The sequence below is a fragment of the Diceros bicornis genome, chromosome 30, assembly GCF_020826845.1.
Source record: "Diceros bicornis minor isolate mBicDic1 chromosome 30, mDicBic1.mat.cur, whole genome shotgun sequence".
In the NCBI taxonomy this organism is placed as follows: Eukaryota; Metazoa; Chordata; class Mammalia; order Perissodactyla; family Rhinocerotidae; genus Diceros; species Diceros bicornis.
This window is the reverse complement of record NC_080769.1, coordinates 9,976,449-9,990,445: the sequence shown is the minus strand read 5'-3', so window position 1 is coordinate 9,990,445 and position 13,997 is coordinate 9,976,449. Positions and strand designations below refer to the sequence as shown.

Genomic DNA, 13,997 nt, shown 5'->3' with positions numbered 1-13,997 from the left:
AGAGTGAAAACATTTTACCTGTTTCTTAAAGTACTCTCGGGTATCCTTTGGAAAGTGTCTTGGACACCTTAATGGGAACTGCTTAGTACCCACTTTTGACAAGGAGGAAGTACATCTGGTAATACACATTAGACAGAGCTGTACAGCAGCATATGTCAAAATTAGTAATACAGGCAGAACTAGTCCACCCTTTAGGAGGTCGTCCTGTACTGAGCGGTTACCTGAGGGAATCCAGGGAAATAAGTTAGTAAACCAGTCGTTTATCCCAGACAAGAATGGAGTACGATGATCTAAGTTTGCTGTAGCTAGATAGCTTGTTCCCTGATTTTATTTAGGAGTTATTAATATAAGCACAACATGAGGTATTGGCCACCATACATAACCCTCCTTGTTCAGCCGGTAAATAGTCTAAGACGATTCTATTATCTAAAACCACGTGTGCAAGAGAGTCAAAGAGAGATTTGTAGATTTGCTAGAGCATGGGCAGTTTCATTAGCAGTGATCACCAGCAAGCAGGAAAGATTTCTCAGTACATGTTGGTGTGCAACTGCGCCCACCAGGGAGGCAATGTGTAACCAAGAAAGGAGGCATCCCCATTGAGGATGCCTCCTGGGCGGTCTCAGCTCACCCCAGAGAATAGTTTTAAGGAACTGGTCCAATGTTTGGTTTCATTAACAGGATGTAAGGTAAGGGATGCTATTAAGGAACCTAGAAGGCACTGTCTGGAATCCATTTTATTATAAAGGCATTTATATGCCCAGAGAATCCCTTTATGACTGCACACAAAAACAAAAACGTATCGATTGGGGGCGCAGCCCATTATATGATTGGTACCACCAATAGGTAAGGCCATATGCTTTGTAGCCAGGTTAGGTCATGGGAAGACTCATCTTTGTCCATGGCTAAAGGAAAAATGATGGTTTTATTACTACAGATAGAGAGTCCTTTTCCCTCTGGCACCTTCGTTATAACTAGAGTCTCTTCCCTATTAGTTTCAATGGGAATGGATAAACAAGGGAGGTTTTGAGTCCCAAAAGAGAAGCAGGCTAAACACACCCTATAGACTACGCGAGGAACATGACTGAGGTATGGAGTTGGTAAGGAGGAATACCTGAAAAATTATAAGCAGGATGCACCAGGGGATCCCCCTGATCATGGATAGAGCGGAGCTTTGGATGACAAAAAGCAGTTTGTCACCTTAGTAGCCGATGCAGTGACCTGAGACATTCTCACTAGAGCATTGTCTTGCCATTCCCTAGTGGGTGGCAGAAGCAGGGGAAGCAATTGCAACAGCTCAAGAGCATTTTTTGAATACATATCTGAGATCTTGTAGAGGCTCCCACTTCCACCATTGTGGGCTTCCTGGCCCAGGTTCCAAATCGGAAGAGGCTGCCTTTATCTGGGTGTGATGTATCCACGGCTTTACTCTGGCGAGTTTTACAGAGGAGTGCGTGGTGAGAAGGACATCAAAAGGGCCCATCCATCTGGCAGATAACTGGATGTCGGGGCCTTGTTCTCTTCAGGTCTTCAGCAGGACTCGGTCACCCAGTCGGAAGGAGTGTAAGGGGTCATCAGACAAGTAGACTGACCTGTTGGAGGCAAACTCATGAACAGAGGTTAATACAGAGCTCAGAGACTTCATATAGTTGGTGGTCATTACGTCCCTTAAGGTTTCTGGGGAGCCTTTCCCAAAGGAGCAGGCCTGAAATTGTCAACCGTTAAGAATTTCATAAGGGCTTAACTGAAGCCTGCTTTGGGGGCCTACTCTGATTTGCAGCAGGGCAAGGGGCAGCGGCTTATCCCAAGTTAATTGTGTTTCCTGGCAGATCTAGCAATGCTCCTTTTTAAGGTGTGGTTCATCCTTGCTGTTTTTCCCATCGATTGAGGTCTGCAGGTCGAGTGGAGTGTCCATTTGATAGCCAGTGCTTTAGATACTTGTTGGGTGACCTGAGACACAAAGGCAGGTGCATTGTCACTCTACAGACTGCTGGGCAGGCCAAGTCTAGGAATAATTTCTTTTAGTAGGAGGTAGACTGCGATTGAGTGGGAAAAGCTTCTACCCAACCAGAAAAAAGTGTCCACACACTCTAGTAAATACCTGAAGTTCCAGTTACTCGTGGCATCTGAGTGAAGTCTGTTTGCCAGTCTTCAGTAGGCCAGTCCCCTTTATGTTGGATTCCCATATGAGTGGGTTCTGGGAACGTCTTGGAGTTATTTTTTGCACAGACCATGCCTTTCTTGGTCACCTGTTGTATCATTTTCTGTAAATGAGACCCTGTGGTGTACTTCTATACACACACAGATGGACCTACTGTAGGGTAGCAGCCCTTCCATAATGAGTACTTTCATGTACATGTTTTAAGATGGAGTACAAAAGGGCCTCTGGGATCAGAATTATTCCATGGGTATCACTTCTCCAACCCACTCTCTGTTCAACATTGTACCCCCTGTTCTTTTCCCCAGTCCAAGTCTTTCTCTGACTGTTTTGGCTGGTACCCAGATAGAGCCATCTGTGTCAGTAGTGGGCCCATCATGGTGGGAGTCTCTGTCTTAGCTGTCCTTTTGGTTGCTTGGTCAGCCAGTCGGTTGCCCCTGGCTGTAGGAGTTTCTCCCTTTTGATGGCCAGGGCAATGTATGATGGCTACCTGGGAGGGCTCATTGATAGCTTCTAACAATTGCAATATCTCTGGACCATGTTTAATTTCTTTCTTGTCTGTTAAGAAACTTCTTTCTTTCCAAATTACCCTGTGGGCATGTACTACTGAAAATTCATACTGTGAATCTGTATAGACATTTACTTTCTTCCCTCATGCCAAGAGTAAAGCTCTGGTGAGGGCGATGATTTCAGCCTTTTGAGCTGAAGTCCCAGGGGGTAATGCCTTGCCCTCTAGGGTTTCCTGCAAAGTGACAGCCGTGTGCCCAGGGCATCTCCTAGCTTGGTCCATGAAGTACTACCATCCCTGAAGAGGTCCATGTTGGGTTTCTCCAGTGGATGGTCATTTAAATCTGGCCAGCTGGAATAACCTGTCTCAGTAACCTACAAGTAGTCATGTTCTAATGCTTCTGAGGTTTCATTGGGGAGCAAGATGGCTGGATTTAGAGCTGAGGTGACTTGTAACCTGATGTTTGGGTTGTCCAGGAGGGTAGCTTGGTATTTGCTCATCCTTCCTGAGGGGAGCCACTATCCTTCTTTCTGTTCCAGTAATGTGGGGACATGATGGGCTACATACACTGTGGTGGGCTGGCCTAGAGTAACTTTTTCTGCCTCTTGAAGAATATCTCATGTGGCTGCCACTGCCCAGAGGCCAGAGGGCTGGCCCTTCACCATCTGATTCAACTGTTTTGAAAAGTAGGCCACCAACCTAGAGGTTGTTCCCAACCTTTGAGTCAATATTCCCAGACTTATTCCCTGTCTCTCATATACACAAAGGCTAAAGGATTTCTCCAGGTCTAGCAGTCCTAAGGCTGGGGCTGAAGTCAGCTTAGCCTTAATGGTGTCAGATGCCTGCTGGCCCTCTTTAGTCCAATCTGAGGGTTCTGAGTCCAGACCCTTCAGAGCCTCGTAGGGGGGTTTCACTATGAGTTTATAATTAGGGATCCAAATCTGACAGAAGCCTGCCATTCCCCAAAACCCTTACAGTTGTCGATGGGTTTTGGGAGGACCTAAACATGCTTTGGCCTTTTTTGGATCTGGTAATAATTCTCTTTAGCCTTTGGATATTGTAAATCCCAGGTATGTGACTCTCTGCTTACAGATTTGGGCTTTCTTTTGAGAGACCTTATATCCACATTCTCCTAGGTAATTTAAAGTCTAATTTAAAGTCTCCTAGGTAATTTAAAGTGTTGGCCAAATGTCCATAATTGGGGCTTGCTATCAGCAAGTCATCCACATATTGTAATAATAGCCCCTCTTGTAGTTTCAGATGGAGGAGGTCTCTGGCCAGGGCTTCCCCAAATAAAGTGGGAGAATTTTTAAACCCCTGGGTGAGGACTGGCCAACAATATTGTTGAGTTGTCTGAGTATCTGGATCACGCCATTTGAAAACAAGCAATTGTTGGGCTTCCTCTGCCAACGGTATGCAGAAAAATGCATCCTTTAAGTCCAAGACTGAGAACCCACCATATTCGCCCAGTATATTTGTCAATGTGGTGTAGGGGCTAGGCACCACAGGGTGTAAGTCTTAAACCACCTCATTTATGCATGCAGATCTTGAACGAAATGATATTCATTAGAATTTGGCTTCTTGATGCGGAGAATAGGGGCGTTATATGGAGGTAGACGGATCTGATTCATCCTGCCTCCAAGAACTTTTGAAAATAGTCTGTATGCCCTTTTGAGCCTCCTGTTGTAGAAGATATTGTTTCATGCTGGGCTTTATTTTCTTTTCCTTTAAGGTTATCCGTACTGGTTGGGCATTCTTTGCTTTCCCTGGGGTCCTGTTTGTCCATACATTGGGCGTTAGCTGCTTGTAGATTTCAGGTGGCAACAGTTCTGGTTCTGGTTCCTTGGCCCCCAGCAAAGCCATCTGCAAGCTCAGGGACTGTTCTGGAGGCACTTGCATATTGAGTTGTCCTGAGGCAAAGGCTATTTGGGCATTCAGTTTGCAAAGCAAGTCTCCGGCCAACAGTGGGGTAGGGCATTCTGCAATGTACAGGAAACTGTGTTTAAAATTAGGTCTATGTGGCCTTCTAGTGGCTGCAAGATCACACAATTTTGGACATGGCCAGAGACCCCTGTGACTGGAGTTGAGTTCAATGTCTTTTGTGTAATTTGGTATTTAGGACTGAATATGTGGCTCCAGTATCCACCAAAAAATGAACCAACTTATTCCCCACTGTCAGTTGTACCTGAGCTCCTGTGGGGAAATTCGGATCGAATATTTTATGTCCAAAAGAATCCCCAGGCACCTTCTGTCCTCATCAGAGCATTCTTCTCTATTGACCATCTGAGTAGCTTCCCCTCTCTTCCCATCAACACTTCCTTTATCTTTCTTTGGGCATTCCTTTTTCCTATGTGCCTCCACCTTGCAATAGGCACATTGATTTTTTCGTGAAAGAAAATTTATTTTTACCTCCCTTCAGTTGGCTTGAGCTTCCTCTGGTATGATTTGTTTCTGTCTGCCCAGAGCAGCTGCCAGAAAAGTGGTATTTCTCCTTGCATCTTCCTGCTTTGTCTAAAGTTCCTTGTTGTTGTATACCTTAAAGGCAGTGTCTACCAACTGAGAAGGATTCATACCTAATGCCCCATCTAGTTTCTGCAGCTTCTTTCTAATGTCTGGGGCACTCTGTCCTATGAAGGTCGTATTTACCATCCTAAGATTTTTCAGGGGCTTCTGGCTCTTTATCTATATATCACCTAGAGGCTTGGTAGAGCCTTTCTAGAAATTCAGGAGGATCTTCATCGGGTTTTTGTTGGGTCTCTGTACCTGGTTTACACTTTTCTGTTTAGGGACTCCCACTTTTAATCTGGTTAGAATGCGCCTCTTATAATGTTCTAGTCTGAGTCTCCCTGTGGCATCATTAGGAGCCCAGGCCAGCTCAGCAATAGGAACAGCGGCATTTGCCTCTGGGGTTCCAGTGGATCTGCTAGATGGAGCCAGTGTGCTTCCTCCCTTGCTTTATCAATTACCATTCTTTTTCATCTCTGGTGAGGAATATATTCATCAAGATATGAACATCTGCCCTGGAGGGGTGCTGAGTAGCACAAATAACTCAGTCATTCTCTGTGGAGCCTTCCTATAGGGCAGATTATTCTTCTTCCCATTAAACAAGTCAGAGGTGAGGGAGTTGTGCATCCATACGAATCCTGCCCGTTAGCCCTGGGCATTTACCCTTGTGGGATATTGGTGGAGTGGAAATTGCCCTGCTCTGACAGCTGCTCCTTGGCCAAATTGTGTCCCTTGTCTGGTCCAGGAAGGGGAAACCCCTCTCCCAGTCCTGGTCCCATGTCAGGCATTCCTCCCTGGGTGGCTGGTGACTCCAGAAGAGAGCGTGCCACCAGGACTGCTGCCACGGTATTTAGGGTTTGTAAAATAATCAAATTCTCTTCATCCTTTTGTCGCTTGTATAACATGGGGTTGGGTGGTCTTTGCACCATTAAATAATCTCTTCCCTACTTTTCTTCATCCTGATATAATGACATGAAAGCTTGTACATACAGGATTTCATCATCTTTTCCTACCTTTTTGCAAAAGAGCTCCAATTGCAATATAGTATAATGATTCAGTGACACATTTGTTGGCTATTTCTCCCCAGAACCTAGAGAGTACTGAGTCCAAGCATTACTATAATAAAAACCATCTTTTTCTTTGACATTGGTTCATAACTAAAATCTGTCCATCTGGTCAGTATTAGACCCAGGGGACTTTTCTTGGGCACAGATACCACAGCACCCATACTCACAACACAGATACACATACACACTAGTTAACAGAGACCAGTCCACCAGATATTCCAGGTAGTCCTACAACTATTCTCTCTACAAAAACAGTGCCTAGGAACAGATAGATCCAAGACAGCTTGGGCCTCCTGACAGGAAGGGAAGTTCTTGGAAATGCACTCCGAAGTGTTTTGCCCTACTCTAGATATGAGTTTGTCAACTCACAGATGCTTGTCCATTTCTTTGTCCACCAAGAAGGTGTTGAAGGTAGTCGGCAATCGAGGAAACTCAAAGGACAGTCCCTGGGAGAAATTGAAATCCCAGCAGCTGCTGGGAGTGTCCTGAGATTTTCCCCAGAGTCCACTAGCCATTGGCAGTCTAGTCCCTTTGTGGTCGCCAAAAATTGTAACCGAGTAAGGGCTTGTTCTGCTCGCCACAACCTGATGCCAGTCAATTGTGAGATGAGTCAATGGTTGAGAAAGGTATTTATTCAGTTAGCTAGCAAAATCGGAAGATGGTGGACTCATGTCCCAAAGACCATCTTAAGCAAGCACTAAATCTTGAGGCACTTATATGAGGAGGAGGGAAGAATAGGGAGGGGGTCAGGCTATTTCTAGAATCCATTCTCCAGACTTATCTTCTGTTCTGCCTGCAGGGCCCGATGTTCTTTCCTGCCTTAACAATGAGTTTTGGTCTCAGGCAGCCTCTTCGTCCCTTTTTGGTTCCTGAAAAATAATTCATTCCATTGTCAGCAAAGTTTCATGTCAGATTTGAGAACCTGCTGAAACATGTTAAAACATGTCCCTGTAGCCTTTGTATAATAGCCTGGTTACATTATAGGTTAATCAATGATATGTGATTAGCAGTTGCAGAATGATTTCCAGGCCAGTGAATATGGGAATTATGATCATCTCTGGGTCCTCATGCCTTCTTTCTTTTCTCCTAGGTCTTCTTTCTAAGGACCCTTTCTGCCTTCCTGAGGAAAAGACAGAGGCAGAAAAGATGGTAACTGACTGTCTGACAAATTTTTCTCAGGTAATTAGAAAGTGTATCCTACAAAATGACATATGACATCCACCAGTTACATAAATTTCCTTAAGGTAGACCTGTTGCCTGAGTTTCTGAAAGAAATAAAGCCACTCAAGGACTGAGTCCCTCTTGAATTCTCTTGTGAAGAGAAGCCTCTCATATTGGTTCCTGTGAATAATCTCAGTATTTCATTACCTTCTAATATTGTCTTTTACGATGGTGACTGCATATTTTCTATTTTGCTACATGCTCTGACATGGTAATGAAGATGAATGTGTGCATTTCTCAAAGAATTTATTCATTCATCAGCTTTTCCAAGTGTCTCCAATTTGCTTAGAACCATGCTACAAGAGGGAAATAAGATGAGAAGAGCTTTTAGTCTAGTTCTTGTGAGGTAAGTTCATGTGTTAGAGGTTCCATTAAAGCCATAATTGGAGAATATCAACTGTGGGTGAGTGTAGACAGAGAGAAGAGTACCTAGGAGCATTCCACCCTGGGGGAGATGATGAGAGACCTCAAAACCCTCTGTTGCCATTGAGTCTCCCTCTTCATTCCCCAGTGAACGCTGGTGGAGATGTTAGTTTACTGAAACGAGCTTGTGTGTGATGGTTTAGGACTCAGTTACCTTTGCTGATGTGGCTGTGAACTTCACCCAAGAGGAGTGGAGTTTACTGGACCCAACTCAGAAAAGTCTATACAGAGATGTGATGTTGGAGAACTACAAGAACCTGACCACAGTAGGTATGGTTGCCATCATTCCTGTAGTGTCTTATAGCACATATATATGTGATGTATTTACTATTTTCCAATATCGGTGATAAGTCTGAACACGATGGAGACTAAGAGACACTAGTCTCTATCTACACTAATGGGTTTTAATCCAGTGTGGTTTCTGTAAAAATGTGGTTCTAAGACTAACACCATCCCTATGACTCTCTTGAAATGTGCATTCTCAGACTCTACCTTTAACATAGTGAATCAACTTATGGATTGGGATCAGACGTTTCTGTTCTAATGAAAATACTGGACATGATTCCAGTGGATAATGAAGTTTGACTGGTGCAGTGTTTCTCCATAAGAATGAACATCTCTTTTGCACTTATTTTATTTTCTATTTCAACAAAAGTCTCAGTGCTTTGTAATGTGTATATATATATCTGAACAGGAGTTTCAGCAGCCAGACATAACTAATCTCTTTGATGCACAGAAAGAGGGGATATTTGCTGCTTTATCTCTTTTGAAATAATTTTACTACATTCATTAGAAATATAGGAGCTGATTTGTGGGAAAGTTTCTCATCTTTTGCTGGGCCTTTTCTATTAATACATTTTTCCCGATAAACAGGGTATCAGTTGTTCAAACCCAATCTGATCTCTCAGTTGGAAGAAGAAGATTTGAGCATAGTGGAGAGTGGAGTCTTCCAAGGTGAATGATTCTGAAGAACTTTCCTGGTCAATGAAAGTTTCAGTATATTTGGAATTATAATGAGGAAACTTTAATATGTGCTTTCTCTCAGAAGGCTGAGGTCATTGGACTCTGAAGCTTTGGAATATCTTCAACTTCTTACACATTCTTACTTTACATTTCCTCACAATTTCCTATTATGTCACAGAATGACTTGTTCTGTTTCTTTTTAACTTTATCATTTTGACATATGCCCTTTGTCTAGAACTTTCCTACTTTCTTTCCCTGACAGTATTCTGTCTCTTTTCCCCATCATATTTAATTTTCATAGAATCACTTTAATCAACTCTTGAATTTTGACTGTACATCTTTATCATTGCAAAGTTTCTGACATAGCCAAACTTCTCAAATCTCTCTTGCCCTTTTTTTGTAATATGTTTAATTTGGAAATAATACAAATGATCCTTATTGTTTTTAACTCCTTTCTTTCTGTGAATTCCTACATTTGTTACTCTTTTTTATTTTAGAATGCAAATTGCAACTTAAAACCAGAGACTCAACAACTCAGCAGGATATTTTTGGTGAAAAAACAGCCAATAGGCTAGAAATGGTAAGATCAGTAAGTTAAAAAAGAGATATTTCTTATTTTCCACATTCAGCAAAGACTGACATCATTAGATAGAACATGAGCACACTGATCAATATTTGAGATAAGTGGCATTTGCTCAATAGAGAGCGATGTTTGGAAAGATATTCTGACTGTGTTCAATTGGGGGATATCCTAAACTTAGCTTGAAAGTTATTGCTTCAGAATCCCTACAAGGACTCATTTCAACTTATGTAACTAGATATTGACATTTTAAAAGAATCCCATGAAACTGTATGAGAATCTTTTAAGATAAGAATAGATGGCATGTCATTGTGGCAGAAGGATTCCATCATTCAACTTGAAATAAATCAACAGGGTAGGAAGTGTATGAATGTACTGGAAATGGTAATCATCATTGTAATGATGTTTCTGTTTTCAGATGGGTGGGATCACATAGTGAGTCTGAGAAATCTTTGACTCATCATTCTTCATTCTTCAACAGGAGAGAATCCACAATGGGTGGGAACTCTATGATTGTGAGCACTGTGGGAAAGTCTTCAGTGAACATTCATGTCTTAAGACCCAGAAGAGTACTCAAAATGGAGGGAACACTTATGAGGATAATCAATATGGAAAAAGCTTGCTTACCCTACACAAGAAAACCTCTACTAGGGAGAAATTTTCCATGTTTAATCATTGGGGAAAAAAGATCAGCCTGATTCCAGATATTGTGTACTGGAAAACTAGCATGCAAGAGAAATCCTTGGAATGCAGTGACAGTGGGAAAGCCTTTGTTAATCAGTCTTACCTTCAGGCACCAATGAGAAGTCACAATGGAGAAAAACTCTATGAATGGAAGGAGTGTTCGAGATGTTTTATTCACTCCGGAAGCCTTGGTGTGCATGTACAAACTCACACTGCTAACAGTCATTACGAATGTAAGGAATGCAGAAAATCCTTTGAACAGTCCACATACCTTTACACACATGTCCAAGTTCACACTGGAAGAAAACCCTTTAAATGTAAGGAATGTGGGAAGGCCTTTATTAAGTCTTTTGAATATACTGAACATATAAAAATTCACGCTGGAGAGAAGCCCTTTCTATGTGAGGTATGTGGAAAATGCTTTAGAAATTCTTCATACCTTCATGTTCACAGTAGAATTGAAGCTGGAATAGAACCCTACAAATGTAAGGAATGTGGAAAAGGCTTTAAACATTCTTCGTACCTTAAAGTTCACATGCGAACCCACACTGGAGAGAAACCCTATGAATGTAAGGAATGTGGGAAAGCTTTTACTCAATCCTCAGGCCTTACTGACCATATAAAAACTCATACTGGAGAGAAACCTTTTAAATGTGACACATGTGGGAAAGCCTTTACTCTTTCCTCACATCTTAAGAGACATTTTAGGACTCATACAGGAGAGAAACCCTATGTATGTAAGGAATGTGGAAAAGGCTTTAAAACTTCTGGACCACTTAACATTCACATGCGAGCCCACACTGGAGAGAAACCCTATGAATGTAAAGAATGTGGAAAAGGCTTTAAACAATCTTCACACCTTAACAGTCACATGCGAACTCACACTGGAGAGAAACCCTATGAATGTAAGGAATGTGGGAAAGCCTTCATTCACTCTGCAGGCCTTACTGTACATATAAAAAGTCACACTAGAGAGAAACCTTTTAAATGTGCCACATGTGGAAAAGCCTTTGCTCTTTCCTCAGATCTTAACAGTCATTTTAGAACTCATACTGGACAGAAGTGTTTTGAGTGTAATATATGTGGGAAAGCATTTAGCAGTTCTGCATACATTTTCATTCACGCGCGTACTCACACTGGAGAGAAACCTTATAAATGTAAGGAATGTGGGAAAGCCTTCAGTTTTCCCAATTCCTTCCGGCGTCATGAAAGAACTCACCTGGAGAGAAATCCTACCAATGTATGGAATGTTGTCAAGCCCTCAGTAGTCCCAGTTCACCTCAAAGACATGAAAAGGCCACACTGCAGAAATGTTCTGCAAATGTAAGGAATGAGGGAAAGCTGCCAGGATTTCCTCACAACCCAGCATGTAATGACTCACAGTGAGCCATACTATTAAGAAACATGGAAAGCCCTTCACTGTTTCCTCATTGAAATATATATTTCTTATATGAGAGATCTTACAGTGGAGAGGAAATCCAACTGATGTAAGATATGTGGGAAAATTGTTATTTTGCTAATGTTCACTTGTGATCTCTCTTTGGAGAAAAACTTTATGAATGTCATAAATGTAGAGTCATTGTCATTTTCCATTAGATTGTTTCTCATCCTTAATAAACATGGGGTGATTCACAGTCAAGAGAAACTGAATATAGAAAATATGGGAAAGGCTATCCTAAGTGTGAATCTTAGGGTCTTCTGAGATGCATAGCATTCTTGGTGGTTCTATAGATCTATTCTAAGCATTTGTGATTAGGCCCTGAACATTCCTACGGATGATATGTCTTTCTGCTGATAGGCCAGTCTTGATCAAAAGTGGGTCTACAGGATTTATACTTAATCCTCTTCTAACCACCTGGATTCTCTTCTTGGATTGACTTGGTCTTTGTGAAGTCAGTGACTGCCTGAGAGTTCTCACTGAACTCATTTACAGTAAGTCACACCAGCCAAGGCACAGGGTAACATACATCTCTGTAAATTTTGTAAAAATTACCTTGTCCTTCACATACCTGATCTTTTCAGATAAAAAATCAGTGTCAAGTGTGGGGTGAGTAGCGAAAAAGTGAGATTATACCTACCAATGTGAGACACCCTGAGTTTATGACTTTGGGGGATGAACAACAACCCTGCCACCTGGGGAGGACCTTTAACCTCAAGCCGTACAGGATGATGCTGAGAATAATGAATGGTCTCTTTCACACCAGTCCCAGCACCACAGCCTGGGAAAACAGTGATATCATTTATCTGTGTCAAACAACTGTCACTGGTGATATGACTTGCTTCTATGTTTGTCATTCTATCCATGGGCTGTGAAAATAGAAAAACTCATGTGAATGTAGCTGGTCCTGATAATCTGCTCTGCTTGATATCCTCACTGCCTGTTCCTGAATGTGACCCTTGGGTGCAGACAGACCAGCACAGCCTTGTTTCAGCTTCAGTGATACAAATTCACATAGTTTGGATGCTCAGACAGCTTTGGGTTATGTCGAGTATGGCCATCAGGCATGCATCTGCTTGATGAGACTTTCTTGAGGCTTAATCAAAACACTGTATGATAATCTAGATCAAGCTTAACAATAAATCCTGAAGGAGAATTCTCTGTGCACCTTTGTGTTACATGTTTGTATGTGTGGAGGAGTATGTCATGTTGTGGTTAACTATTGGGCGTGGATATTGTTATTTAGTCCATCTGTTGCCTCTTTAATTATTGGCAACAACACCAAAGATCAGCAGATTAGTCTTACCCATTTGTGTGTGGTGTATGGGAAATCGATTAGCCTTAGATGAAATCCTAATTGTCTGAAAGATCTGTTGGTCCTACCAGAATTTGGAACAGTTGCCTGAGTCTAAGACCTTGTGGATAGTGTTTGAGGTCACTCCTGCATGTTGGCCTCATTCTGCTGCTGGCAGTCCTGGTGACAGCATCCTCAATAAGTGCTGTGCAAGAAAAGTCAAGCATATTTGCAAAATAGCTATCAACTCAATAGATGAATAAGATATATTTGATAACATCTGTAAACAATTCTTGATAAAATGTTAGTAAATCAGGATTTAAAAGGTCTGTGTTAACTCCACCGTGGCCACCCACTGGAACCCACAGCAAACATGGTTACCAGAGAAACTTGCGAACCATTCTTAAGTGAAGAATTTCTGGTATTGGTGGTATTTCACAACATAATATGGGAGGCCCTGGACCATATGGTAAAAGTTTTTAAAAATTAGAATAAATACTTATTTGAAAAAAAATTGAAAAGATTTATGGAAAATGTCATTACATTAAAAACACAAAGGAATCAATAATTAGAGTTTAGCATGGTGTCCAATGTAAATAAAAAAGGAGAAATAGATCTAAAGAAGGCATTGATTTAATGGAGGAAATAGACTATTTCATGGATTGGCTGGCATGTCATTACAAGAGAACCATTGTAAAGGTTCTGGGAACGCGGGCTGAAGCAGGTAGAAACGTTTTTGATGAACATTCTCACCTCCAGTACCTCGAGTACCTCGAGTACAGGTGGGAGCCCCGCCCTCCACCTGTAGCCCAGCATACAGCACTATTCTAGACTCAACTGTATCTTGGGATGTTTCTGCCTCCAGACCCCGGACCAAGCCAACCTCAGCCCATCCGCATCCACGCAGTTCAGTACAATTTCTCAGTCTGAAGTAGTCCATCTTGGCTGACAGCCTAAGCCTCAGAGCTCCCCCCCTTCCAAGCTCAGGCAGAGAGCTTAAGTGGTGTGACTTGTTCATCCAGGCTTTTCTCCTGCCTGCTTCTAGTGTCTTGGAGACTTGCATGTTGGTGGTAGTCCGGCCCGGCCTAGCCCTGCTTTGGTGAGGCCTGCAGGAAGGTGAGAATATGGAGGTTGAAGGAAGGAGTCAACGGGCGTGTTT

At 42.3% G+C, this 13,997-nt stretch overlaps 1 protein-coding gene across 1 annotated transcript in view; it reads left to right on the top strand.

Moving 5' to 3' along the window:
* The window catches only part of LOC131394416 (zinc finger protein 266-like), a 29,668-nt gene extending 16,104 nt beyond the window's left edge, over window positions 1-13,564 (top strand). The window contains 6 exon segments of the mRNA XM_058525780.1: window positions 7,326-7,414; window positions 8,023-8,149; window positions 8,753-8,833; window positions 9,340-9,422; window positions 9,904-11,323; window positions 11,326-13,564. Of these exon segments, the coding sequence (XP_058381763.1) occupies window positions 7,382-7,414; window positions 8,023-8,149; window positions 8,753-8,833; window positions 9,340-9,422; window positions 9,904-11,323; window positions 11,326-11,492 (1,911 nt within the window). The 5' untranslated portion in view covers window positions 7,326-7,381 and the 3' untranslated portion in view covers window positions 11,493-13,564.
* Window positions 13,565-13,997: the final 433 nt, after the last annotated feature.